The sequence below is a fragment of the Bemisia tabaci genome, chromosome 9, assembly GCF_918797505.1.
Source record: "Bemisia tabaci chromosome 9, PGI_BMITA_v3".
Taxonomy (NCBI): domain Eukaryota; kingdom Metazoa; phylum Arthropoda; class Insecta; order Hemiptera; family Aleyrodidae; genus Bemisia; species Bemisia tabaci.
Window position 1 is genome coordinate 6,975,306 of NC_092801.1, and position 27,103 is coordinate 7,002,408.

The following is a 27,103-nucleotide window of genomic DNA, read 5'->3' on the forward strand; positions in this document are numbered from 1 at the left end:
GGGAGGGGAGGGGAGGGGAGGGGAGGGGAGGGGGGGGGAGAGGGGAGGGGAGGGGAGGGGGCCAATCTCATTTGTTTATATGTGGTCCTCCTGATTCGTCAAGGTATCAACTCGGTCGAAGTCGCATTCTATTTAGGCAAAAATTTCGGCAGATTTTGAATTTTTAGCCAAAAACAATATTCACCCCCTGCGCATGACCTTACATAATCATTCTAAACCCAAAAATTAAAGAAATGAAAGTAGAATATTGTTTGGAAAAAAAGTCGCATTCGATACAGCAATCGATAACTGTATGGAACGAGCGGTTCTCTTCCAAATGCTATTCTGCTTTCATTTCTCTGAACTTTGCCTATTTTTGGGATTAGATTTATGTTTTAGGCTTATGCCCAACGCCTATTGTCCTTTCTTTATCAAACATTTAAAAATTACCGACATTTTTTACATAATCGATGTGATATATCGCACGCAACTTCGACCAAACCAGAGACCGTTACAAATCAACTTAAGTCTTAACACTCTTAACCTAACCTAACCGAACAACTTCAAATCCGAATCCGAAACGTCCGCTTCAATTTTCTCTGTGTAATTCTAAATTTTCAGTGTTCTTGACTTCTTGTTCGTCGTTACATATCTGCGTGAGTAGCCGTTAAGTAGGACAAGTGTGTACGAAGAACAATTTCCTATCTTTATTGTGCTAAAACTGATCTTGCACATGTTCTCTTTAGATCAGAGGCATGGCTGTGTTTGTGCAAGTCGTTGAAGAGGAAGGTGATGAACCTATAGAACTACCTGCTGAAGAAGATGGAACTTTATGCCTCTCAACACTATCAGCTCAGTTTCCTGGTGCTACTGGTTTGAATTTCAGAGCAGAAAATTGTTCTACTCGTGGTGTTCGCTGTGTGGATAATGGCCTATTCCCCCCGCAAGATGGATGGGGCTCGAGGACATACATTTGTGTTTTACCCAAGGGTAAGCAAAAAATTCATTCGTTCAAAATGATGCTTAACTTACGTATAATGTTCAGTATTTTTCAGAACATCAAATGCTGGGGAAAAAGCATATTGACGGTGTAAGTCGGCAATCACATAACTCCTTTGCGGTGTCTGAAAATCTCCGCCTCTACGTTATTTTCTCAAAGGAGAACAAATTGACATCATTCCTTGAAGTTTATGCAGAATTGTCTTTGCACAGAGAATCAGATTCCCGGCAATTTTAGAGAATTGCCGTTAAGTAGTTTTCCGTTTAAAAAATAAAGTAAGTATGACAGGAAGTCTGCGACGTCGCAAACCGAGTTATGTGATTGCCGACTTACACCGTCGATATGGCAATGAATAATCAAAATTGTATAAGCAATACATTGGTATACTGTCTACCCATCTTTGTCAGTATAAAGTTGATGGATGCTATATGGAAGTTAAGCTTTGTAATCATCTAGGGGGAAGGAGTGTCCACAAAAATGTTGGGCCATTTTGTTTTTATGTTCTAAACGATGCCCATCTATGCTACAAAAGTGTTATAAGAAGGTAAGGGGGTTAAAGAATTCCTAATCTAGTGATACACAGTGCTCCCGCTCTTTATAGATGACACTAATACTAAATCTTACTCTTTTACTTATCAATCAATAATCCTTCACTTGCCCTAATTCCTATTTATATAAGGAACTAGAAGGTGAAGTGCAAATTTCATCACGCTAGAACATGTTTAAATGTAATTTTTTGTGTTCAAAAATAAGGAAAATATTACCTTTCAAAAAATAAGTTGGATAATGACATCCACTGAGAAGTGTTAACCATGGTTTTCTCTCATTGACGTTTAATACAATCTAGACCGCGCATTAGGAAATTTCGGCGAGACTAGAGTCCCTTCAGGCGAGACGATAGGCAACCCAGCAAGTGTACCGGCGATATGTACCGAGACAATGGAAATGCCAGTCTTGCCAGTGCTGGTGCCTGATAAGGGTACACTTCGTTCGTAAATCCGGATGTATCAACTAAGCTGAAGGTGCGTCTTCACCCTGATTTACCCCCTAGCTGTCTTACCTCTCCCGCCTAAAGTCGGGCCTAGTGCGCCGTCTAGATTGTGTTATAAGTCAATGTTTTCTCCACCTTCCTCTTACCAGTGATGCAGAGGAAGCAAACAGAGCATATTTGTGGTCGATATAAGGAACGTGGAAGAAATCATGGTTTTCACTTATCACAGGAGATATCACCCTTTGGAAAATAGGGTCCATGATGTCATCCACCACCAAAGGGTGATATCTCCTTTGTTACTAGATGTTGATACTTGGCGTTCAATGTATCTTTTTATTTTTTCTACTCTGGCATTTGCAACCATAAAAATAGAAGTCTGTGATCAGAGCGCCGGGCCTATTCTGGAAATCCTACAAATATTTTCCTACTAGATGATGTAAATGACTTCCAAGTGTTTTACTTCTGCCTGCAAGTGTGGCATCTCTGAGATATACTGTAGTTTGTTATCAAATTATTACCATTACAGGACTGGGAGTCACCTCTGCTTATCCTCCTCAATGGTACATATTGATTGATAATGAGAGATGCTGTATTTATCAATGTTCTATTTGCATAAGGCCTAAAAAGCCTGTATGATTAAAAAGAAAATCATCAAAGTTAAAAAGAGAAAACTTGAACTGAAAAGTCTATACAAACTTCTCCTAAAAATTAATCATGGCAAATGGAAGATAAGTAGCAATGATTAGTGATGAAATGTAATGATAATTCAGCTCAACAAAATTTCTGTCTTGATTTTGCGTATAAAGAGTCTCATTAACTGTAAAATATTTACTCATAAAAAAAGGAAGAAAAAAAGATAGTAAAGGTCCTCATCCAATGTGAATTTTTCCAGGTTCTATGTCCACCAAGAGACCACTCCCAAATGGCGGTAAGTTGCAAATGATACATCTTTAAAAATGGGAATTCACACCAAGGGTAATGTAAAATGTCTTTTGGCCTTAAAAATTAGTGAAGAGTTAAGTCTTCAAAGCATTTGATGTATCTGATGCCTTATTTTGTAAATGAAACCCTTTCTTTCATAAAAAACGTAACTGAACTCCTGTGGGGTATAATAAGATTGAAATAATCTGGAATCATGGCAATCAAATTCAACCACTAGAAATCATTTAAAAGTGGAACTATTTTCAATGTAGTGAAGAAAAATAAGTTTGCCATTCCTGAAAATTTCTAGCCCAAGAAAGCATTGCCTGCAAACAGGCCAATTTTGGTCCTCAGTATGTCAGTTTTCAGAACAACTTTCCATAGTTTGTGATATTAGAGGAACTTTAAAAGAATCCAAACACCTGGCCACAGTTGGAGAATACACTGCTTGTGCAAATCATACTTTGCTCCAGCCAAACTGTTTTAAGCACCTCGTTCATTCAGAGGGCAAACCATAGAAAAGAGAATAAGTGAACTGCATGATTGTAATAATTTAAAATGGGAAAAAAGGAAGTTTTAATGTTTTATCTGAGATTTCTATGATATGGGCGGATATGTTTATCATGACTACTCTGCTATCTGAGAAATAGGGTGATCTTTTACCTCATTTTATCTTTTCAAATGGCGAAGACAAACAGTTTCATTGCATTAAGAAATTTTTAAAAACACCATTGTAATGATAGTTTTACCAAAAAAATTATAAATTTTTGTTTGAATTGGAATTTAGTTTCACATGAGGAGGAAAATATAGAAACTCACCAAGCAATCATTTTTATATGTCACCCTTGTTTAGTATCCCTTATGAACCATTTTAAAGCCAAAATTACTTTTGAAGCTGGTCTGCCTCAGATGCTATACCATAAACCTCTGAATAGTTTTTTTACGACAAAGTCAGAATCACAATTTTTATGAGTCCTATTTCTTATTTTTAATTTTCTCTTTAATGGAAAACTCAATACAAGTCCTCAGTTAAATTTTCAAGTCATTCGGTTGATTCTTGCTTGTGATATTCACATTCTTTCGTCTTATGGACTCAAAATTGGAACTCAAACACCTAAAGTTTCCAAAATTTATATCTCATAACCTGCTAGGCTGAGGAGGCTACAATTTCTCAGGACTTCCTATCCAAATGATACTTCCTTAGAAAAGGAAATCATTCCAATCTGTGGTGGAGGGCGTCTCTGTTTGATCAGTTGGAAATTTTAGCATGGAGCAACTCTTAACATACATCCTGTCATATATTATCTGAATGTCTAATAAGAGAGAAATAAGTGGTTTAGGAACATAAGTGGTTGACATGGTCTAGTATGCTCAAAGAGTTCTTATTTTTCGCAGAGGCAACCAAGCGAACAAACAACTCAGAGGACCAAGGACCAAACAAGAAGCACAAAGCAGGTAAATCTGTACTCTTGATACTTCTTAACCTTTACTTATCATCACTCTCTCTTAGGTTCTCTCTTTTAAAACTGTTGGATATTGGCAATTTGTCACTGACAGTAACTTTAAGTATAGCTTTGCAACCTGTCACTTTTCGTGTCTCACTGTCAAGGTGTGTAGCAACGTGTTAGGCTATCCACTTGGTCATCATCACGTCTACGTCTGTATTGTTTGCCATGTTAATTCTCTAATTTTAACGCCGTTCGTCCTCATTAAATCTCAATGGTTCTCCTATTATTCCCTGTGCATACTTAACTAATTTGCTTGCTCCAACAAAAATGTCAGAATTGCCATAGGGATACAAAGAAAAAATAGAAATGATTCACGTTTTACTGGTGAAGAGACATAGGGATGTGGGTGTTAATTTTCCTTTCTCTTCAATGTATTCTTGAAATAAAGACCAGTCAGTACCACCATTGCATAATCTTTCTGGAAGGGCACGTTTACATGATAATTGAAAACATCAATAATATAAACCTCGATGACTCTAAAAAGATTTGACTGTGAGAGGGGAAATATTCTTCGAGCGAACAGCGATATGCAGTGCGGCCGCGCAGCCCCTCCAGTCGGTATCCATGGTGACTGGGCGCAGCCACGGAGCTCACTTCGCAGACAGATATTCGCGTAGTCCATAGAGGAACAGAATTTTTTTTGATGATCGAGAGCAGACTGAGTCGCCTCTCTTCTCTTATTAGTCATCCTAAGCCTGTCCTGTCAGACGCTCACTCTCTTGAATAGCGTTCTCAATTTCCTGGCACTCGCTGAGAAAATAGTTGTTTGCTCACTAAATCAGAACGACTGCATGGCGCAGATGTAACAACAAAGAACATTGTTTATGACGAACTGCTATTGAGAAGCCTACATATTTAGTTGTCTTCGTCAAGGCATGTTTTTTCTACTTTAGTAGGCAAACAAATGATTTCGCTCATCAAAGGCAGATGAAAATAACATAAAAAAAATAAATCAATTGAAAAAAAGAAAATGAAAAAAATAATTTAAGAAAAACTAATGAAGTGTATAATCCATTCGATGACGCCACTTCATGGAGGCTTGCTTCGCGAGCCTCAAAGTCAGCCGCGAAGCGGGTGACCGGGGGTGGAGGGGGGACCCGGACCCCCGATAACAATATTTTTCAACACGAATGAGTTGAAGAGCGTGCCATTCCAAGGTTCACATTTCGACGGTGTAAGACTGCGATCATTTATCTCGGTTTCTGACATATCAGACTTCCTGTCGTATTTTACTTTTAAATGGAAACTACTGAAAGGCAATTTTTAATTGAAACTTGGCAATGCTGTGAGAGCAAATATTAATATGTCATATCAGCTGACTTATTTTGGATTTTTTTTATAACCTCCGGTGTGCCCTCATTAAAAGTGAATGTGCACTGTTGTGACGTATTCAAGCTACTCATGTTTTAATTTCAAATGTCCCCACCTTTAACGTTTAAAAATTTTAGGTAACTGTTAGTAAACACTCGTGCGATTGTGAATTGTTTAAAGATCAGGATCTTCAGATCACAGAATGAACAAAACATTTAACAGTGTAACAGGTGAAGGTGATAAGGGATAAACTTTAAGTCACACCTGTTGGCGCCATTGAGAAAATGGCGCCTGGTCTCATGTGTCATGTTTGCAAGTCACAAGGTACAGGGGCGCCAACAACGGCCAACAAAGTTCCCAATGACCCCACCTTGTAGGGGGGTCATCATCATAATCATCTACTACTACTGTAGAAAGCTTACTTCTTGCGATTCCTTCTGTTATACTGAAAATGATATTATCAAGAGTTGTTTTTTATCTACAGGATAATGCATTGGTCTCCCCTGTTGCAACATGAGCATGAACTGGTTTGATAGCTTTGAAGAGCTTACCACTTTTTGTATTAACTTTTTTGGAACCCCAAAACACATGTTTTGCATTCCAAGCACTTGCTATAAAACAGCTATTATCAAGTTGAGCGTAAGCAGAGGTAACATTAATGAACTTTGTCTCCCCTGCGACTTCTAGATCTATAGCTTGTGCTAGTATGCAATCGAATGAGTTATTTTTGATACTCCTCTTCTACAGAATTCCTGCCCCTCTGTGTGGTGAAGGGTATATGCACATATCAACGGCGAAACTACCAGACCACGTATCTCTGTATGTGATATTGTGGACTTCCTGCCGTACTTTATTTTTCAAATGGAAAACTAGTCAACGTCAATTATTGAAAACGTCCGTGTTTTTTCGTCTCTGTGCGAGGAAAACTCTGAAAATTTCAAGAGATGATATTGATTTGTTCTCCTTCAAAAAAAATAAAATGGGAGTGGAGATTTTCAAACACCGTAAACGAGATACGTGGTCTGGTAGTTCACTGTCAATATGCAAATAATTCTGAAGTAAAAAACACGAGAGCCGTTCAATTGAATCCAAAGACACACTAAATTTTGCCACCCAATATGAAATCAATATCATACAATTTTGACACCCTATGGCAGGGGTCCTGTCTATTTTTCTCCAGAGCAACAAACTGACTCGCATGCCCTAGGTATTGATAACAATGATGTTCCTTCTGGTTAGGTTGGGCTCAGACCTGCTAGTGAGCCAGGAGGGCTTTGTTTTGCCAGGGACACAGGGGGTAGCTACTGTCGAAGACGGGTCCGGGGGATGGTTTGTTTGACACACGGGACTGAGATCAAGGGAAGAAAAAAGAATTTTGATCGGCTTCATGAGTTTTTAAATTGATTTTAATTATTTGAAAGGATATTTGATAGCCGCAAACAAATATTGAAGAGAAATGTTGTAATAGGCATACTTACAAGAGTATACGTATGAATAATAATTATAAGTGCACCTGTATCCCATGACTGTTCAAGCACAGCACCTACTTGCATCAGTGGGAAATAATTGCAGTTTTTATGCACACATCCCCACATGTTGGGACTTAGCGACATCCTTGTTAAAAAATTATCCAAGTTTCTCAGCTGTGTCCCAGCGTGCTGGAGATTGTCATTCATCATTATCATAACAGCTTCAGCATTCCTTCTTCTCAGCAAAAGAATGGCCTGTGATTTTCAGTTTCAAGGTAAGTGACTATCCTCTTTTTGGTCTTCAATCAGAAATTTTATTCACCCATTTTTATCCCTTGAGAGGCTTTCACGTGGCCAGGAGATTGCAGGAATTAATTATTTTCCTTCCGGAAAGGCCTAAACAATGGTCAATTTTAATGCTGAGGTTCTAAGACTGATTTTTGGACTCTTCTACTTGTAAGGCCGAAAAAATACTTTTCTAAATGGTTCCATCTTGAAAGGGTTCCCTCCTTAACCTCCAGTAGATATTAACAAATATTACTAATTTTTAACCGTATTCCTTTTATTTTACATGTGGGAGTCATCACAAAACTGGAGCTTCATCATCTTCAAAATATGTTTGTGACATAGGGCTTGAACATGGAAATTTCTTAGCCATCTTTTGATATTTCAACCCAAGTGCCCGAATTCATCACCTCTGTTAAGCTAAATATCTCTGGAGTCACTCCATATTGTCCAGTTTCCTGAGTGACTACACCTGGTGATGCACTTTGGAGAGGCAAGTTGACACATTTCTACTTTTTAACTGCTCTCTCCTCTGATGCTGTGGTAAGTATTGCTAGCCTTGCCCTTTTCCAGTTTTTTGGGAGAGTCGAATTTCTAAAGATGAAGATTCAGATCACAACTGTAGGCGCTCAAATATTCCTAGGTGTCAGATACACCTGCCGTTACGAAGCGTGTCTGGAAGAGCTTCATTCATTGAACACGATTCGATTTGATTGTCCAATTGCATTGAATTGGAACTAACTGTGCCCATTGCCTGCTCCTCTCCCCGATGCATTTCTTACTAACAGGTTTATCTGGTGCTTAAGTGTCTCATTTTAGTTTCATGCCATATGAAATTTTCCTAGCTGTTTCGGCTAAGATCATGTTAGGCGACCTTTTTTGGACTTTCCTAATTACGTCTTACTTTCCAAAACAAAATCAGGGGTGTAAAATGTTCTTTACTTTTACATTCTTTATAAAACCGTGTTCCCATTTTCGTCAACTGTGAGTCTCACTTTTGCACTTTTCTTTTTATAAAACAGTACATCAAAAGAATTTCTTTGCAGACAGCGCAAAATAAAATGCTCACTACCTGCACATTCCTGGCAGCCTTCATATTTTTTTAAACCACTTACCTGCGGTGTGCCAGTCGTTTGGTGGAGTTTTTTCTGCACCACTGAACAAAATTAATTTTTAAAATTACCAAATGCATTGCGTTCAATATTTTTTTCTAATTCTTCTGATAGGTACCGCACCCACCTCATAACAGAATTAAGCCAGAGTTGACAAAAGCTCTTCGTATTTAAGAGGAATTCCAAAGGTTGGATTATGTTGCAACACGAATTTACTACTACCGAAAGTTCCAGTACACGTTAAGGTAAAAAGATGGACAAAATCTTAAATTCCATGCATCATTTTATAGTGCTAAACTCTCTGCACATTTTTTTTTTTTTTTTTTTTTGGTTTGTTGTATTTTTCTGTTCATGCTTGCAATGTCTTAAGTGTTAGTATTGATAATATCATCCTTTTCTTGCTGAGTACTGATGTAGTTTTTAACAAGGCGGTATCTCCAATATTGTAATTATGCATCGCAAAAGTAAGGCTCGGCTACGGCTATTCTCCTTAAGATTTCCAACCAATTAGCCAGTGTAATTCTCCTCTTACTCATAGGTGATTACGGGCTCATGAATAGTCTCAATTCCACTAGGAAGGAAATAGATATTTGTACTATTTACTTACAAAAACTTTTGAGTGACAAACAAATAGCCATTTTCAATAGATGAATTTTTACTGAAAAATCATTAAATTTTGAGTCAGTCTGCCATAGAGTGAACAGATCAACGCTGTGCTTCTTATTCCAAATAGAAATGCGACCTTAGCAAGGCATTAACGAAAACTAATATTTTCCAGGCAAGCTAATTTTTCTAGGAATTTTCTTTTCCTATTAGGATTAAATGAAAGCCTTGCTTGCCTAAATTCCATCCTCAGATCTTAACCTTAGAGATTAGAGCCGGTGATTGGCAATCAGACTTGCTGTTTCCAATTATAATTTTTGCCTACCTACTTATTCCCCGCACCATTATTTCCTCCTCGGAACACCAGTAATATTTCCTCCTGTATACTCCTGTCTAATATCTAGCCTCTTTTTCATGTAGCTCCAATCCACTCTTTTTTAAAATTAAGGCCTGTTATGTTTTTGCCTTCCCCTCAATTTGCTCTATGAGTGTATAACGCTTTATACTGTATTTATAAAGCTGTGTTTGCTGTAAAATGTCTGAAGGAAAAAAGGAATCGTCACAGTTACGATGTTGTGTTTTTCCTAGAAATTAAAATGTTTGTTTTCATGTAAAGCACACCTTTCATCACCCCTTTCCTTGTTTCTCCTGATCATAGGTCGGGCATATAATTCATCAGATAACAGCTTCCTACCTACTTTTGTTTACAAAGAACCAAGTAACCTGCACTTCATTCCATTTTGAGATTATTTTTGTACCTCCTCTATATGCTCGGTTTTTTCTGGTTTTGGTTTGTTCATTTTGTGTTTGATCAATTATACTACTTGTCAAAATAAAACCTGCTATTTCTCCCTTCCTATGTTTCGTCCTTTTTTCCTTCCAAGCCTCACACGCCAGACCTCAGTACCATGTCCCCTAATTTTCCATGACATCCCTCTCCATGAATATTACACCATTAGTAGCAGCCATGAAATCCAAATCCATGAAAATCCATCTGTCCATGAAATCCTGTAATCGGTTTGGGCAAAATTTATTGGCATTGCATGGACCTCCCTAATGTCATTAATGTAAGTAATGATCTTTGAAAGTAATATCTTCTTTTTCAAACGTTTCTTGCGAAAATTATAATTATTGACATTTTTGTAAGACTCACTTGTTGGCTACCTTCTCCTTGCACTTCTTCGCTCATTCAATACTACCTCTTTAAAAGATTTTCTGTTTTGTCCTCTCAGTTAGTTTAAGGAAACTGTTTCATCCTTTACTGGTTCTTCCGCTCAAAGATTGAAAGATTTGGTTTTTAAGAGTGTATTTGCTTGCATGGATTTTACAGCTACTAACATTTCTGTAGTGCTAGGCACGGAATACTCATTCTCTTAACAGTGTAATTGACAAAAAATTATAAAATCTGTTGAATAGTAAAGGAGAAATTATCCTCTTAAAAACCCAGCGCTAGGTGTCACCTGCCTTGATAAAATGATAAAACCAGGATGGTAAAACCCTTTGTCGTAGTATTCACTGCATAACAAATATAGAACTTTGGTGTTCTAACACACCTTAATGCTTTTTCGCTCCTTTTCCATATTCAATCATCAGAACACTATATTGCTTTTAGCGCATCTGGCCCATTTCACCAGTGAAGAAGACATTGTGATCTTTATGCATTTCAGGTTAACATTTACTTCTTAAATATCCCGAGTTACCTTGACTGACCGCCAACCATACTTTCCAGGGTACCTATGATAAAAATTGAGAATCTGGTCAGGCCTTCATCACCCATATGGATTTCCAGGAATCAAATAAAAATACTCTCAACCCTGGAGAACCTCACTCTGGGGATGAAACTGAGAGGATACCTTCATCTTTTACTTTTTTTTTTTTTTCAAAAGAGAAGAGCATGCTTTGACTTTGAAGGGGAAAAAACCTTTCTCATCCAGTCTATAATCACTTAAACTTCTTATTCTGAGAGTTGCAGGCCGATTCAATAAATTTTAGCCACTATCTTATATTGGGCACTGAAAATAGGTACCTAGTTTCATCCCATTCCAAAAAAAAATTACGGTGTTTTCTTGAGGAAGATCGAAAACGTTTTTCTCTTTTGTGTAGCAACTAACAAGACTTTTGTCCCCTAGAACTACATATACCCCCTTCATGCAAAAATGTTTGGGCCCTTTGGGTCCTCTTATCGAAAATTTCTATTGGAAAACGATTTTTCAACCTCAAAATCCCATTCCATTTTTACAAAGATCCAATAAAATGCTTTCCAGCACGATCTTGTGGCATAACTTTCATGAGTGTTTTTACCTTGTAGGATCAGAATGAATATGAAGTTAAAAAAACCTTTCCCCTTTGTTCTTTCGAACCTATGGTGCGTAAGAGTCTCCAAACTTCGTATGGAGGGAATAGTCACAGTTTTAAAATAAAAAATGGTCTTATAATGTAGCATGAGAATGGGTTTATGCCCTCCTTTACCACTGCATTTTCAGAGCTGGGAGCTTCTTTTTTTGAGTGATCATACGAAACATACTTATGAATCGGGAACCTTGAATGCTCACCCATTAAACATAGAGTTTTAGTGTATAACTCTGCTTCTTACTGCTCTTGTAATCAAGCACACAGGGTTGTCTGCTGATTATCGGCAGAAAATTGTTCATTTCATCAATGAAGCCTTTAACATATTCCCTGTAGAATAAGAATACGTTTGTTGCGCTTCAATTACCCCTAGGGTCTGATCAATTGCACATTATTTAGTCCGGGCATCTCTCATATTTGATTTTTTTCGAAAGGCAATGAAAAACCGATTACAAGTTCTTGCATACAGGACTGCCTTATCCCATCATTCAGAAGACTTCAAGTAATCACTATTTCTAAATTTATTTGTTTAATGTTTCTTCTGCCCAGCATCATGGCCTAACGGGAGAGTTACATCAGTTACAGTGAGTTATGTACCTCATAAAAATATGTCCTCTTCATTATAATATTATTTTTAAATATTGATAGTGAAGCTTATATTAGTACAAATAGGAAAAAGGGAGAGCTCTGATTCTAAATCTTGAAGACTTCTTCAGCTTAAACTACACCTAGGCCAAATATAATTAGTCATTGCTTTTTTGCTGAACATTTTTTATAGTTTTATTTATTTTCTAATGTAAAAAGATGGTACTTTCTGATGGCTGTTCTTTTACAATGGATTTCCTTAACCTTTTCAAAGAAGTTGGAATTCGAGGAAATTGATTTGTTCCTTCTCTAAAAGGGACTTTAATAATTGTAATCGTTCATATATGTATGTATTTATTCCAGGAAACTTAACTGCCCCACAGCAATCTTATACCACAGTCTACAGAAAACGGACGAAATCCAACTGCTGGATCCAAGATGAATGGGGCTACTTACTTTTGACATCAAAAAAGAAGAAACGCGTTCTTTACCTTAGATGTTTAAACAGTTACAAAACAAAAGGGAATTGCCCGGGTAAGTTGATCCTTTCTTCCCGTCAACCATGTTATCATTTACTTAAAACTTATCAGTCAGGATTTGCGATATCATGCTTAAGTGCATAATTTTTTTAAAAATATCTAAGGTAAGTTTCAAGAAAAGCTGTTCAGAGAAACTCATTTTCCATCGTTATTTGGGTCTCTTACTTCTTATTATTGAAATATTTTCTCAATGAAGTCAGTCGACATGGAGCAGGAATCCTCATTTCCATGATGAATGGTAACTAAGAATATTCCAAAATATGAATCCCTTAATTACTTCATAATGGAAGCTGATTTTTTTTTGAAGTGGCTGAGCATCCCTCCAAAGACCATATTTCTTAAAGTGCCTGTAATCATAATGTAGTTGAGTAGATGTTTCGTTGAGTCCTTCGCTGGCTTGTTATAGTTTCAATATTAATACAAGTTGCCCTCTATCTATGACCGTTTTATGATATCAATCGGACTGAAAATTGAAAATTGTTACAGGGCGTGCGATTTTAAAGGAAGGAGCTTCTTCCTTAGAATTGACTTGTCAACACAACTGCCAGCAGAAACCTGAGCTGCATTCAATTCTTCAGGCAAAAGAGGATATGTTCGCCCTATCAACACACCATCCAGGGCTTCGGCCTAAAGCCGTGTACAGGAAAGTTAGTAGGAGGTGAGCTTTATCTGTTCCCAAAGCATAGTTAATTAGAGAAGAAAATAATCAGTGAGAATTTTTCTTGCTCTAAAAGATTGATTTGCAAGAATTGATAATGACTAATTCGTTATGAGTGAGGAATATTTCTCAAAATTTAATATTTTGGTTTAGAAATACAGCAAGTTATGTAATGAAAAAAATAAAAATAAAAAAAAAACATGTAGAATTGCTAGTTTGACTTTGCACGTGTAGAAAGTAGGATTTTTGACAAATGAAGCTGAAACTGGCCCAGTATGGAAGTATGGAACGCGATATGCTCATTTACTCAAAATATTTTGAGAATAAATAAAAGTATTGAGAATATATTTATTTTTCTGAGAGAAATTATTTTCAGTTTGAATATAAATTTTATTTGAGAATAAATTTTTTTGCTTGAGAGGAAATATTTTTCTTCTCATATATATTTTATTAAGTCGCCAGGTTAGGTCAGTACCTCACCGGTGCAATCGGTGTTTTTACAGTGTTGCCATATTATGGTACGTGTCTAAAAGCACTTTATCATACGTGTCGTGCATTGTGCAAGTGAAACTGAGGCTTAATATTTGTTTACTCAATTGTTTTTTTACTAAGAGCTATCATGGTATGAGCTCTCCTGTTTTGTCAACTGGAAAACTAACGTGCATACATTTCTGAAATTCAGGACGTAAAAGTTTTCAATTTCATCTAATTAAAGTAAGTAGATTTCGGTTCTCACTTGGTGATTTTAAGATTTAAAGTGTCTATCTTCACTACAAAGGCGCAAATCGATGGCATCATTTCAAAAACTTGTATCTTGTTTTGCGATGTTGCAAATTTCCACAGCTCTTCTATTTCTTTAAAGAAAATCTATTTGAGGATATTTCTTGAAAATGTCTGTGAACTTGTTCCTGTAAGTGAAGTATCCTTCAAAAATTTCAAGAAATTCTGTCATTTCATTTTCTATTAAAAAATTAAATTAGAGGTGGAAATTTAGAAATGTCGCGAACAAGATGTGCGTTTTCAGAATTTCGCCATCAATACCTTAATCTCTCTACACATCACTATATTTTTTGAAGCTTCCAGTTCCAAAAGCTGCAATGTCGGTCAAACTTTTTCAAGGGTTAGGGAGTCTCGCCGCTAAAATGCTACGTCCCGCACCATATGTTGTTGTTGACAATTCGAACTATGGACAATGTTAAAATACCTGCGATTTACCGGATTTCCATATACCCGCTTGTTCGGTTTACCGGATTTTTTCCCGATCTGGTGACAACATTTTATATCGAATTACTGGATTTTCCCGAAAAATTGCTTCGCAAAATGCCACGCTGCGGTGGCGCAATCGGTAGGTAACTCGACCGACCGTAACTCGTAGGCGCCGCGCCGCTATCTTTTACACTACGCGCCAATAACGCTGATGGGACGTGTTCGCGGCCGGCCGTTTACATCGGCTGATCAGTATAACGCAAAATACGCCGAATGAAGGAAAAAAGGAGAGAGAAAGAAAGCAAAAAAGAAAAAAATCCGTCGTAATTTTCAAGTTTTTCTGCAAATTACACCGCATTAGCGCCAAAAAAGAATTATGGAACCTTATTTAGAGATTTCCCTGAGATGAACACCGAATTGATGCCAAAATTTTTCTTCAAAAATCGGACCTGAAATTTCACGCTATTGCCGTTAAAAAACTGATTACTCGATTCATCGGATCTCTCGGCGGTTCCTCGAGGATCCGGTAAATCGAACTCTTACTGTACTAATGTATAGTATTAGTATAGTATAATAGTATCAGTAGTGTAGTAATATTAGTAGAACAATTTGTTATGACCGTCATTTTATATAAAATGCAGTTTTTTGTGATGTATTGGTCACTAATATTTTTTTGTATGGATCTTCCCATACTAGCGAAAACCTCATAATGAACCATTAGACAAGGTACGAATTTAAGCATTCTGCTACTTGTTTCCTAACCAAAATTTCACGTAGAAGACGATTTGCGCCACGAAAATTACTGAAATCAACTCCTAACTAAGATATTTAATGTTTCTTGACGCGTGAGTTCAAACTTCCCAGTCGTGAAAACGCAATAGTCTACTTGAGTCAAATCGCTTACTAAACTTTACCATGAAAATCTCTGTGATATGAAAATCTGGCAACTTTAATCTTGATGCTTTGGCTCAGCTACAGTAAATTGTTTAGACTTTAAACGATAAAGGGTGGGAAAGGAACAATGTTCGTTTGAGAAGCCTGCCAAAACTGTTGTGAGGCGCGACTTAACTCACATAGAGAATTGCGTTTCTTGTGACCAGGCAATTCAAAATTCTCGTAACCAATGTAAAATAAAAACGTTATTATCTTAGTTAGGCGTTGATTTCAGTTATTTTCGATGCAAGAATCGTGTTCCAAGTGATATTCTGATTAAGAAACATGCATTAGAATGCTTAAATCCGTACCTTGTCTAGTGGTCCATAATAGAATAATAGTGTATCTAGTCGTAGTTTTTTAGTAGTGGTTTTGATTTTTTTTTAAAAGATTTTTTAAAATTTAAAAATTTTACTCACTTATATTTCGTTTTTAATGGGTAGTAATAGTTGTATTAAAGTAGTAGTAGGATAGTAGTATTAGTAGTATAGTAGTATTAGTTGTATAGTAGTATTAGTAGTATAGTAGTATTAGTAGTATAGTTGTATTAGTAGTATTAGTAAATAGTACTACCATACTATTACCAGTATATACTATTAGGTAGTTGGTAATAATGGCTAGTTTTAATGTAGTATTAGTACTAGTAAAACTCTGGCCATTTCCTTCAGCAGAAGACACAGCGACGTATTCATATCACTTCCCCCTTGCGCCCAAGATGTCCCATACGCTCTGGGAAATGCTGAGACGTTTGGTCAATCTGAATTCCACGTATCTCAGGAATTTCCCAGTCTGACTGGGAACATCATCCCTCACATCAGTTGCATCCCTCACAAAAGTTGCATACGTTTCCCTATTTTCCGTACCCAGAAGAATTGACTGAAGTTTAGAAGCTGCCTAGGTGAGTTTCTCCTCCCATAAATCCCTCCTTCAAAGATGAAGTTCCGCATTTGGTGTATTTTCTCAAGTGGTACTCAATGATGCAGCCGAATAGCAAAAGATTTTCATTTACACAAGAAAACATCCCTGTCAGCTTAAAATGTAAACTTAATTGCCTTCAGTTTGCTCTAATTTTTATAATAAAATGAATGTGTAAATATTTCAATATCATGGTTCCGTTTCATTTAGTGACCTCTTTCACTGCAATGAAGTTTGGTTTTTCGCCCTAAGCCCCAATCTTTCTTTTGATGGTTTTCAATGGTCTTTGATCTGGGACAATAATTCTCTCTTCCAGGTATCGGGTACAAAAGGGCCCAAGATTACGGTGAGGATCCCACTTGCACCTCCGTCATCGAGAATTCGACTTGTGACCAAACCAAGTAAGTCATAAGTATGCCATTGGTATCATGATGTCAATTTATCCACTTTATTCTTGTTGCCTTGAAGCCACCAAGTAAAGCTGGTTTGATCACAATATAGATATTGAATCACACACTGAAAGGGAAAGGTGGAAGTGAAAGTCATCGGTGGTCATTCAACAGTCTTAATTTCGTACATCTGAAATTTTTTTTCATCCAATTTGGCACCGAATCAATTGTAGATGGCCGGACGCATGTTCCGTTTCGGTCTCATTGATCACAGAAAATAGCAAAGAATCCTGTAGATCTCAACAGCAATTTTCACCGAACACTCTGATGACTCCCTATTTCAGCTCTCAGTTTCAGCGTGTGATCCAGACAAAAGGGAAAGGGTGATGGCAAGGTCTCTTTCCACTGCTCTGATGCAGCATTGCTCTCGAGACTTGGAGTTGGCAATTGGAACAAGCGCAGAGCAAAGGGGTCCAGCCCCCTGGGCCCTAGAGGTATATTGCTTCACATTCGGTACGCTGCTCAATTTGCAAGCTGCTGTACACGAGATAAGTCTTAAAATTAATTAACCAATAAAGGAGAGATTCCATGTGTAACTAAAAGTACATGGGGTGAGGAAGATTCGGTTTAAAAAACTTCCAGTGTTAATTCCTAACTGTGTAGTTTTTAAGATATATGTAAAAAACATAATATTTGACTTCAGTTGTTGTGACGAAAGTTGACAGTTATTTAATATCCAGAAGGGTTCTTCTGCCAAAAAATAACCATGCTCAATTTTTAGCATCATGAAAGTACAATGAATTTTCAACACAATGCCCTTAGTGAAGGTCCAGGTGATGCCACAACTGAATAGTGACAAAGGCTATGAATGGGAAAGAAGATCGAGTAAAGAGTGATACGATGAATAATAAAACAATTTGATTAATAAATTAAAGAAGAAAGTTTTTGCAACACCTGAGTAAAGATATTTCCCCTGTTTTTCCACGAAGAAGCACTTTTGCAATGTTAGTGAACTCGGATGACATTATTCTGACAAGTTAAAATATTTTAGTTTCTTGTTTGAACCATAGTTGTTTACTGATTTCAAAGAAAGGCGATCAATTGGTTCTCATTATTTGATCCCAGGAGGTTATTCTCCCTAAAGAAAGCGTAATTTATTGTAAGGGTACCTTAACTTTTCCGTCTGCAATATTTACTAACTCTATTTTTCTTCTTTTTTTCTCTATCTCTTTTATATAGCTGCACCAAAGACCATTCTGAGCTGCTAGAAGCAGTTGATCAAAGAAGCAAGCCAAGTGGCACAGTCTTTGAATTGTCCCCAGTGGGCAATGGTTATTTAATGTCACTCTTGTTTTCTCCATTTTTTTCTCTTTTTTTATTTTGAGTAGTTTTCATTGACTTCTTCATCATTTTCCTTATTTATTCACTTCCACATAAGTGTTTTCATTAAACTTTTCTTTTCCTAAATGAAAGGCTAATTTCTGTTTTGTTTGTTTGTTTGTTTGTTTTTTTTTTTTCAATGCCTCGCAGATGATACCATAATAACTGATCCTCAAGCAGAACTAGAGGAATTATGGAAGGAATATTCCCACGAAAGCGAAGAAAGTAGGTTGAGCTGTATTTATGGCAATAGAAATTAATCACATTTGTATGAATATTGAGTAATGACAATTTAGCTGTTCAGCTCAAAATGGTTTAAGCGCCAAAAAGCCTGTGAGCTCTTGAGACTTGAGTCTAGCATGAATCCTTATTTTGGCGCTTGAGCCCTTCAGAAAATGAATTGAGCATGAAATGAGTCAAGCAAGTTCCGTTACTCACCCTTTGTGTAAAATTCAAGACCCACAAAAATGTTTTTTATTGAAAATTGGACTTAGAGTGGCTTTGAAACAGTGATTTTTATGGAACATTAATACTTCAACTTCAACGGTCTTTTTTCCAGCTGTTACTTAATTGGGTTTGTTTCTCTCTACCTTATAATCATTTCATAAATAGTTGGACAGAAACCCTTAACTAACAGACAAGGAAGGCCTAAATCTTAAAGTCAACATTCGTAAAACGCTTATGTTTAGTTTTTATTTTAACGGCCTATTTCAGAAACTTATTTTTTCATCAGAATACTACTCATGAAACTTTTCTTACATGAAAGGCTAATTTTTGTTTGTTTGTTTCTTTTTTCTTCAAGGACCCAAAGATGACACGATGAATCAAATTAAAGAACAACAGCAGATTGAAGAAGAGGCCCACCAAAGGGCCCAAAGTAAGTTAAACTGTGTTTTTCAGAATAGACGTAAGTGACCTTTGTATGAATATTGAGTAATGACAATTTAGCTGTTCATCTTAAAAGGGCTTAAGCGCCAAAAGGTTGTGAGCCCTACGTTCTATCTCAACGGCCTATTTCAGAAACGTATTCTTTCATCGGGGTAGTAGTGAGGAAGGGAATTGAGGGTTGCAGGCTGTATGTGTAAGGCATTAAGGTGGACAGTGAGTGCATGAGTTTTACAGTGGTTTATTTAGTTGCTCGCAGTTTCAGACGACGTATTAAAAAGCCTTATTAACTCAAGTATTAAGAGAGCATGGTCTAAGCAGTCATTAAATTATGACTGAGTTTCGTGTGACCTTATTAGCAGAGGTGAGCTACGAAACCCTTCTTACATCTGAAGAAGGATTCAAAGACTGTCCCAAAAAAACTGAATTAACCCCCTCTGAGCCAACTGTTGAAGATATTAAAACACAGTTTGCAGAATCATGTAGCTTACTGTATTAGCTTTCTGAAGAGCTCTTGTTGAGCTCATTTGGTAAAAAATTCACATTTTTACGGCAATTTTTCAGCGACGTATTAAAAAAAAACCCGTCCGGAATTTTTGAGTCATTTTTCACTCTCCACCTCCACTCTGTAAGTGAAGACTGGAAATGAATCTTTTAGAAGCAAGATACGACTAATCTATAACAGTTACCACGAAATCCGAACATTTCCTTCCACTAGGAGATCAGCAAATTCCAATCTGTCAAGAAGTTGACGTCCCAACCATATTTTTTGACAACAAAGATGCTGGTAACGGACTTCTGAAGCCTCAATGAAGTCTTTGCAGCCCCCGAAAATTGTGCTTCCACTAAAGTAATCAATTTTATCCACCTGGAATCCTAATCAATTTTATATATGTAGAAACTGTCATCCCTCTCAATATTTTAGATGTTCCTAAGTACGTGGCTCATGAGATTGTGGGTGAAACAGTAAGATCTACCACTGTTTGAATTTCGAGAGGTAACTCGATGAAGAGACGAATCATGGGCGCCAAAGCCTATCTTGGCTAAGCTGAGCTTTAGACTTTCGTTCATGAAAATTGTTGTAGGTTTGTCGTATCTTGCTTCTAAAAGGTTGTAAAATTAATTTCCAAAGTTCATTTGCCATTAAAAAGACGAGGTATGAAGAGAGAAAAATGACTCGAAAATTCCGCAGGGTTTTTTTTACACGTCGCCGAAAAATTGCCGTAAAAAGGGGAATTTTTCACGAATGAGCTCTAACAGAGATCTTTATCAAGATTATGAAATAAACCACAAAATTATGTAAACCGTTTTTCTATACATTTAATAGGTTGCTCAGAGCGGATCAACTTTCAGATTTTTTGGGACAGCCTTTGTATATGTAAATTGGCAGCCCAAAACCTTGGGTAGATTAATCAACCTCCCTTCCAAGTCTATGTTCCTAATGAGTTTACTCCCTGTTTGTAAATTAAATTTATCTTAATTTTCATTTGATTGGGACTTAATTTGATCGTGTAATTTGTTTATTTAGTTCTGTTCTTTGGCGCTCCGGAGTTGGACCCGGACAGTCTAAGAAATCTCTATGTCCAGATAAGAGACACTGGACACGTAACATCTTTTGAACTTGACCTGGCAGAGGATTTGTTATCGTTAAGCAGTTACTCCTCGGACATCAGGCATAATGCTTCTGCATTGCTTGGTGGCCTTGGCTTTCTTGTCGTGGCAAGAATGTCTAATGAGGAGTCTGTGATCATCATTGCGACATGCGTTGTCAATTTTTTGAGAAGAAAAATTGACAAACAGTTTAATGGGATGTAAGATGTCAGCAATTTCAACACTTTTTTCAATTAATGAGGTTTGATTTGAACAACATAATGAGCAAGAAGTTGAATGTATTGCATAAAATGACAAATAGTTCGTGAATACTCGCATTTAGGCAATAATATTGTCAAGAGGAATATGTTGAATAAACGCCAGAAGATAGAAATAAAAATCTAATAAAATTCAACTTATCATAACTTTATTGTGGTAATCAAACATTGGTTTCACTTGTAGCGTTCATTACAATACGAGGTAAATTGGGCAAATCAGCCTTAGAATACAAGAAAAATATTCTTACCAAGTAAGAAACTAGTATTGAAAAAAGTTTGTATGTGAATGAGAACCAAGGTGTTGTGTTTATTTTTCTCTTTTACAGTAATTCATCAGTCTGTTTGACAGTTGTATTTTATATTTTATATTATATTTATGTATATTGTAAACTATGTAATAAACTTAATCAAACAATTAAAAAAAATAAATTAAAAAAAAAAAAACCCTGATCAGTTCAACCGTGTCGAAAAATTACGAATGTTTTCCCTTTTTGTCAGGATTTATTTTTTCCTATAGGTACGTCATGCTTATATTCCTCTTTCAATAATTGTGCTTTCTGATAGCACAGCTGAGAGTACGCAAAATCAAACAGCTTTAATAGTACTCAACATTGTTTTTGTAGACTGAAGTAAAATTGTTCAGCCCCTTTTGAAGATGTGAATTATTTGAAAATTTTCTAAATTAATTTTGATATTTTTAATTCAATGTGCCATGCGTATGTCGTATATCGATCGTTTGTCAAGTTTTACAATCCTTCAATTTATTTCGTGAAGTAGGTACTTATAATCAGCTCGGGAGCTTACCTCAATTCTTTGATTTCCACCTGTTAAATTCATTAATTGACTCACTATCATTTGTATATGACAAAAATCATTTGAACGCCGTTGTTTTTGATTTTGTTATACCTGAGAATCAGTTCTTAATCTGAGCGTCCATAAAACTCATAGTGTGCAGCACTCAGGACATTAATACCTAACAAGTAAATTCTTAATCTTAATTCGGTTGGTTGTTCATTAAACGACCAATTCTGCAAAGACTGATTCACTACTTTTGACAGGTACACTTTCATTTCGATGTTCCAAAAATTTGAAGTTCAGACTAGTTTTGCCCTTTGATTATGATTTTTTTAAGTTCTTGGAGAGAACCAATCTTAAATTATCCGTAGAGTTCAGTAATGTTGCATTTCTCTTAATTCGTCTTTTTCTTCGGATATCCATAGAACGTTCTATGAATAACCGTGTGCCATCTGGGCCCAATCAAATGCGTTTTTCAAGAAATGATCGATCCCCATTATTGCCTCATCTCCACATATTTATTGATGTGCAAGTGATGGCACACTCCGGTAACAAGGTTCTGTCTGTGACAAAATCATTTTTGTCTTGAGAGTCTCCTACATGTATATACATGAGGCCTTGTCTCCACGGGACGTTTTCATGGGATTTATCCCAAGTTCGAATCGCAGGAATGAAACTTCTGGGATTTTTCCCAGTTACCGTCTCCACGGGACGGGGCTCATACAGTCCTGCGACTAGTTTGCGCGGGAAGATAAATTAGTTAAAGTCGAGTATTTAACCGGGATTAAAATAATAAATGCACTGAATTGACAATTAGACCCATTATTTTAACTAAACAAACATTAACAATGTAGTAATGAATAAAATATCGCACAATTCGTTTTCACTTCTTCTTCTTCTCTCAGTGGGTCCGAGGAGTACAAGTACCATACTTGGTACTGGGAAAAATATTGGTTAACTCAATATTTTTCCCAACTTCGTAAGTGGGATTTTTCCCTGGGACAAATCTCGCGAAACGGCTCGTGGAGACAAGGCCTTAGTGATCAAATGTCCAACTAATCAGAGAAATGGCTCGCGTAGCGAGTGACCGGGGGTCCAGGGGGCGCAGCCCCTTGGATAGCCGCCACGGCAATCCCTATTTTTGAAAATTAGTGTCGAAACGGATGATTGGATGGACTCTCCCCCTCTTGCATCCATCCACCCTTCCCCATCATTCATTAGCCATTCCCATTCCCACACCCCTCCGCATCAATCTTCGTTCTCTTGCCTCCTCCCCGCCCTTCCTCTCCGCATCCCTTTATAATCTCTGTCCAACTTGTGACCTCCAAGGACCTCTGCTCGCCCCCTTTGTGCTACTCCTCTTACTCATCTTTAAACGTTTTCCAGCTATTCAAATTTTGGAGAACTCCAAATTGGTAGTTTCAAGTGCGAGAATGATTCCGCAACGAATTCCGCTATTCTATGCTGTTTCCGGATCTTTCTGAAGACTACCCGTTCCGAAAACATGGAACATAAACTCGATTTGACTAGCCACCAGTTTGACAGATGGACGACAACGCCGAGTTAGCAATTTATCCTGTCACCATCCAACAGTTGCCGGTTTTTTTCGGGGTTTGCGTTTTACCTGGTTTGCGTTTTATACTAACTCTCCGATGACCAGACCGCGGCAACGGTGCGACGACGACGGAGTAAAGTGTTGGTCGTTGACGGAGGAATAGGAAACATCCGGTGAACGGTGAGTACCGATGCCAACAGCTCCACGCTTGAGATGTTTACTAATTCCCTGCCACGATATCCTCCCTCCTCCGCCCTCGCTCGCAAGTTGTGCGATCAAACGATGAGAACATTAGCGCCTCCAGAATTGTGGTTTACGACCGTTGAGCGGGATCTTGGGTTCCCACATTTAATTCTAATCCAGGGCCCAAATTTTCTTCCGCGGTGATGACTCAGATCCGTGCAGGCGAGCTAAGGAGAAACGCCGTATGAGCCTTCAAGCGTTGCTCAATTGCCTTGGATACAACACGAATTCCCTGGTAAACTTATGAATATTTTCCTTCCAATTTTTTAGATCATTTTGTTCGCAATGTCACCTTAAGTTCCTGAAAATTTCAAGGGAAGACATTCAAAACTTCCCTCGAAAATAGTCATTTTATCGAAGAAAATTTGGCGTCTCTTGAATGATCATACGGCGTTCTTCCTTAGCACGGCAGTGCGCAGGCGAGACACGGTATCTTGGTGGAGACTTCGTGTTATCTAAACAAGCAATGTGACGGGGTTGAATGAATGCTGAGATGGTGGAGACTTGTATCTTCAGGACTCTTAACAACAACCCTTGGCATTGGAAGCGTTCAAATACTTCTGTCCGAGTGCGTTTCGACGCGGGCTGCCATACGTTCAATGCTAAAATTAATTGGCCTTTTACAGGGTTTCTACCTTTTTCAAATTTCAAACTGACATTATGATGTACCTATGCTGAGCCGGAAATTCTAGTTCCTACCCTACTAGCGACGTCTGTTAAAATATGTTTTTAAAAAAACCCTTGAAAAACTATTAAAATTTATAAAGGAGGAAATCCTTTTCGGGATTTCTTTACGTTGAATTTACGAGAGGCAGAGAAGTCAAAAAAGTGTTAAAAAACTCTTTAAAAAACGTGATTTATAAAACAATTTTTAAAGCAATAATTACGTTAAAAGTGCTTAAAAAACAAGTGTATTATTTGAATCAGTGAGAACGAAAACATGCCAACTAGAAAAAATGAAAATAACCAAGACACACGCAAAACTGCACAGTAGTTGAAGAAGTTAGCGCAAGAAAAAGATTTTTGGTGCCGAAAGACAAGTACTTAAGGACATTTTAAAGGTCCAAGGTGAAACGGATGTGTTGACTTCAATGACCTTTATGAAAACTAACTTTCTTCGATGAAGATTGAGCATTTAAGAGTTACCGAGTTGGTGTGTTTTCATTCTCACTGATCCATTTTTGAGTTCTTTTTTAAAAAAGAATTATTGTAATTAAATTTGACCTCTCGTAAATTTTAGGTACAACAAATCCCACCCAAAGAGGGTTTCCTTCTCCGTAGATTTTAACAGTTTCATAATTAATTAGAATTTACAAGTTTCTTAAGATATTTTTTACAGCCCCGGCCATTAAGGAAATTGCAAAATGTGGTCCAAATGTCGTCCAATTTGGGGGCGACACACCGGCTAATCCCTTATAATGAAGCTCGTCGTTACGACGTTACGGACCGCGGCCAAAAAGAGGGGGGGGGGGGTGTTTTTGGCGTTAACAAATGATGACGTCACAGGGACAGACGATCGTGATGAACTATTGACCTCGCCTCAGAGGTGAGGGGCATTCAAACCCCAAGCTCATTCATACCTATGCACGTCTCGAAGTCGCGGGGGGGGGGGGGGTGCCAAGGCGCGTGAATGAGTAAATCATACAAACAAGAATGAATGGATTATGAACCGGGCTGACTGCACATCAATAGGCTCTCCTCCGCAAGCGGGGGGAGTTGGGGGGTCGGATACAACCCCCTCCCCTCCAAGGGGGCTTCCGATTTTCGGACAATAGCCATGCCGATCCGAATCAGTAAACAAGATCAGTGGAGGGATCGTCAGGGCCCTGGCCCTTCCCTCGTTACGATACGTTCAGTTTCCAATGTTGTCGGAATTTTAAGTTTAAAAAAAATGCATCAGACACAATAATTACACCGGCATTTCCTCGCGGAAACCAGTGCGCTTAGTAGGCGCCGCAGACTCAGAAAATATAACTACTTTTCATGAGCAGTTTGTTCGAATTTACGCATCAAAAAAGTCAAATATCTTTCTCAGGAGTTAATTTCCATAATTTTCGTTGCGCAGATCGTGTTAATTCTCATTAGATAACACGTATCAGAATTATTTTTGCACCTTGCCTGGTGGTCCATCATGGCACGATACTATTATTTTTTCTAAACGCTCTGAATAGAGTATTAATTTAAAAATAAAACGACATACCGTAAGAGCCTATTTTTTTCCTGCGTAAAAACGCGATATGATATTCGTGCGATTTTACCCCTCAAAAATTATATTTATTTGGCTGCGTCTCTATCGTGCGACAGACCCGTTGCGAACCAAATCGTCAAAAAAATTGAAAAGAAAATATTCATTATTTGCCCAATTTTGGTTCTTTTATTTAGGGAAATATGACAACGCCTGAGGGCTCATGCGGCGTTATTCCGTATACAAGTCCGTAAGGAGCGAGCCCGTTTCGTACGGCCCAGGTCGGAAACGTCCGATCAACTTTCGAAGCAGTGGCGTGGCGTGAATAATCGATTATCGATATCTCGCCATTTGAAGCTACGGTAAAGAATCGATTACCTAGGTGTTCGCTGCGAACACTCTGATAATCGATCTTTTTTCATAGGTTTAAATGGCATAACAATCGATATATCGCAAAGCACGCCACGCCACTGTTTCGAAGGCCCGTCCGCTCGCCTTAAGAAGTTGAAGAGTGAAGTAGGAGATGCGTGGATCAACGTGCATACAACGCAACCCGTGGCTCAACCCGCGCCGTGTGAACTGCTTACCGTTACGTTACGCTGCAATTATCCGCGTCTCAAGCTCCGCAGCGCTACTTCCTTGCTGACACAGCACAGGCGAACCTACAGTACCTTGATAGAGAGAGCGGGGAGTCATGGATAAAAAAACAATTTAAAAAGCGGGTAACAAGGCTAAAATTTCACATACACAAAACCAAAACGTTTCGGCTGAAAATTCAGCCATCCTCAGTTGTATAAATCAAAATAAAAGTGGTTAAAAATCTAAAACAGTACCTTTCAATTGGGAATGTTGTTATTATGACAGAAATTTTGATAACATAGTCCAAAGGACTATGTTACAAAATTCTGTCATATAACAACATCCATTGAAGGTACTTATCAGGTACTATTTGAGATTTTTAACCACTTTTATTTTGATTTTTCCAACTGAGGATGGCTAAATTTTCAGCCGAAACGTTTTGGTTTTGTGTATGTGAGATTTCAGCCTTGTTACCCGCTTTTTAGATTGTTTTTTTATTGTATATTTTGTCACGGGCCGCAGAGCATCTATCATAATTCAAGTCATGGATAAGACGCCCCTCCACTTTCCATGGAGGCCTTCAGAGTACCTTTATAGGGAGGCACGAACTGATTGCGGTAGACGCAGGGGTCGTAAGACGGTAAGTCGGAAGTGTTTAGCCAACGTGCGCTAAAAATCAGCATAAAGCTGAAAATCTCAATACAGAGGGCTCATTTGAGCACAATTTTCCCTCAAAGAGATACGCTGGTTGATTGGCCCAATACTTACGGCTGAAACGCATCTGCAGTTGCCTTCCTGAATGGTCGCTGGTGGTGGTGAATCCAATACGCGCCTTCAATGGTCACGGATAGTCAATTTCT

At 37.7% G+C, this 27,103-nt stretch overlaps 3 protein-coding genes across 9 annotated transcripts in view; 2 read left to right on the forward strand and 1 right to left on the reverse strand.

The window, feature by feature from the left end:
• Meltrin (disintegrin and metalloproteinase domain-containing protein meltrin) overlaps positions 1-27,103 on the reverse strand; it is a 207,457-nt gene that overhangs the window by 160,845 nt on the left and 19,509 nt on the right. The window lies entirely within an intron of this gene.
• Positions 95-20,547, forward strand: LOC109041085 (TAR DNA-binding protein 43). 7 transcript variants are annotated; one of them, XM_072304038.1, is made up of 6 exons: positions 95-969; positions 2,863-2,898; positions 4,287-4,346; positions 6,195-8,821; positions 12,477-17,247; positions 18,284-20,547. In XM_072304038.1, the coding sequence occupies exons 1-4, from the start codon at positions 735-737 to the stop codon at positions 6,197-6,199; spliced, it is 336 nt and encodes a 111-aa protein (XP_072160139.1). In that variant the 5' UTR covers positions 95-734; the 3' UTR covers positions 6,200-8,821; positions 12,477-17,247; positions 18,284-20,547. The 7 variants fall into 7 exon arrangements, with proteins under 7 accessions (XP_072160139.1, XP_072160138.1, XP_072160136.1 ...); XM_072304037.1 differs by having other exon boundaries at positions 97-969; positions 4,287-8,821; positions 12,477-16,765; positions 17,098-17,247; XM_072304035.1 differs by having other exon boundaries at positions 97-969; positions 4,287-8,821; positions 12,477-12,647; positions 13,139-17,247.
• On the forward strand, positions 17,991-21,330 carry LOC140225372 (uncharacterized). The gene is made up of 3 exons (XM_072304039.1): positions 17,991-18,358; positions 18,936-19,010; positions 20,547-21,330. Exons 2-3 carry the CDS (start codon positions 18,953-18,955, stop codon positions 20,831-20,833), a joined length of 345 nt encoding a protein of 114 aa, XP_072160140.1. The 5' UTR covers positions 17,991-18,358; positions 18,936-18,952; the 3' UTR covers positions 20,834-21,330.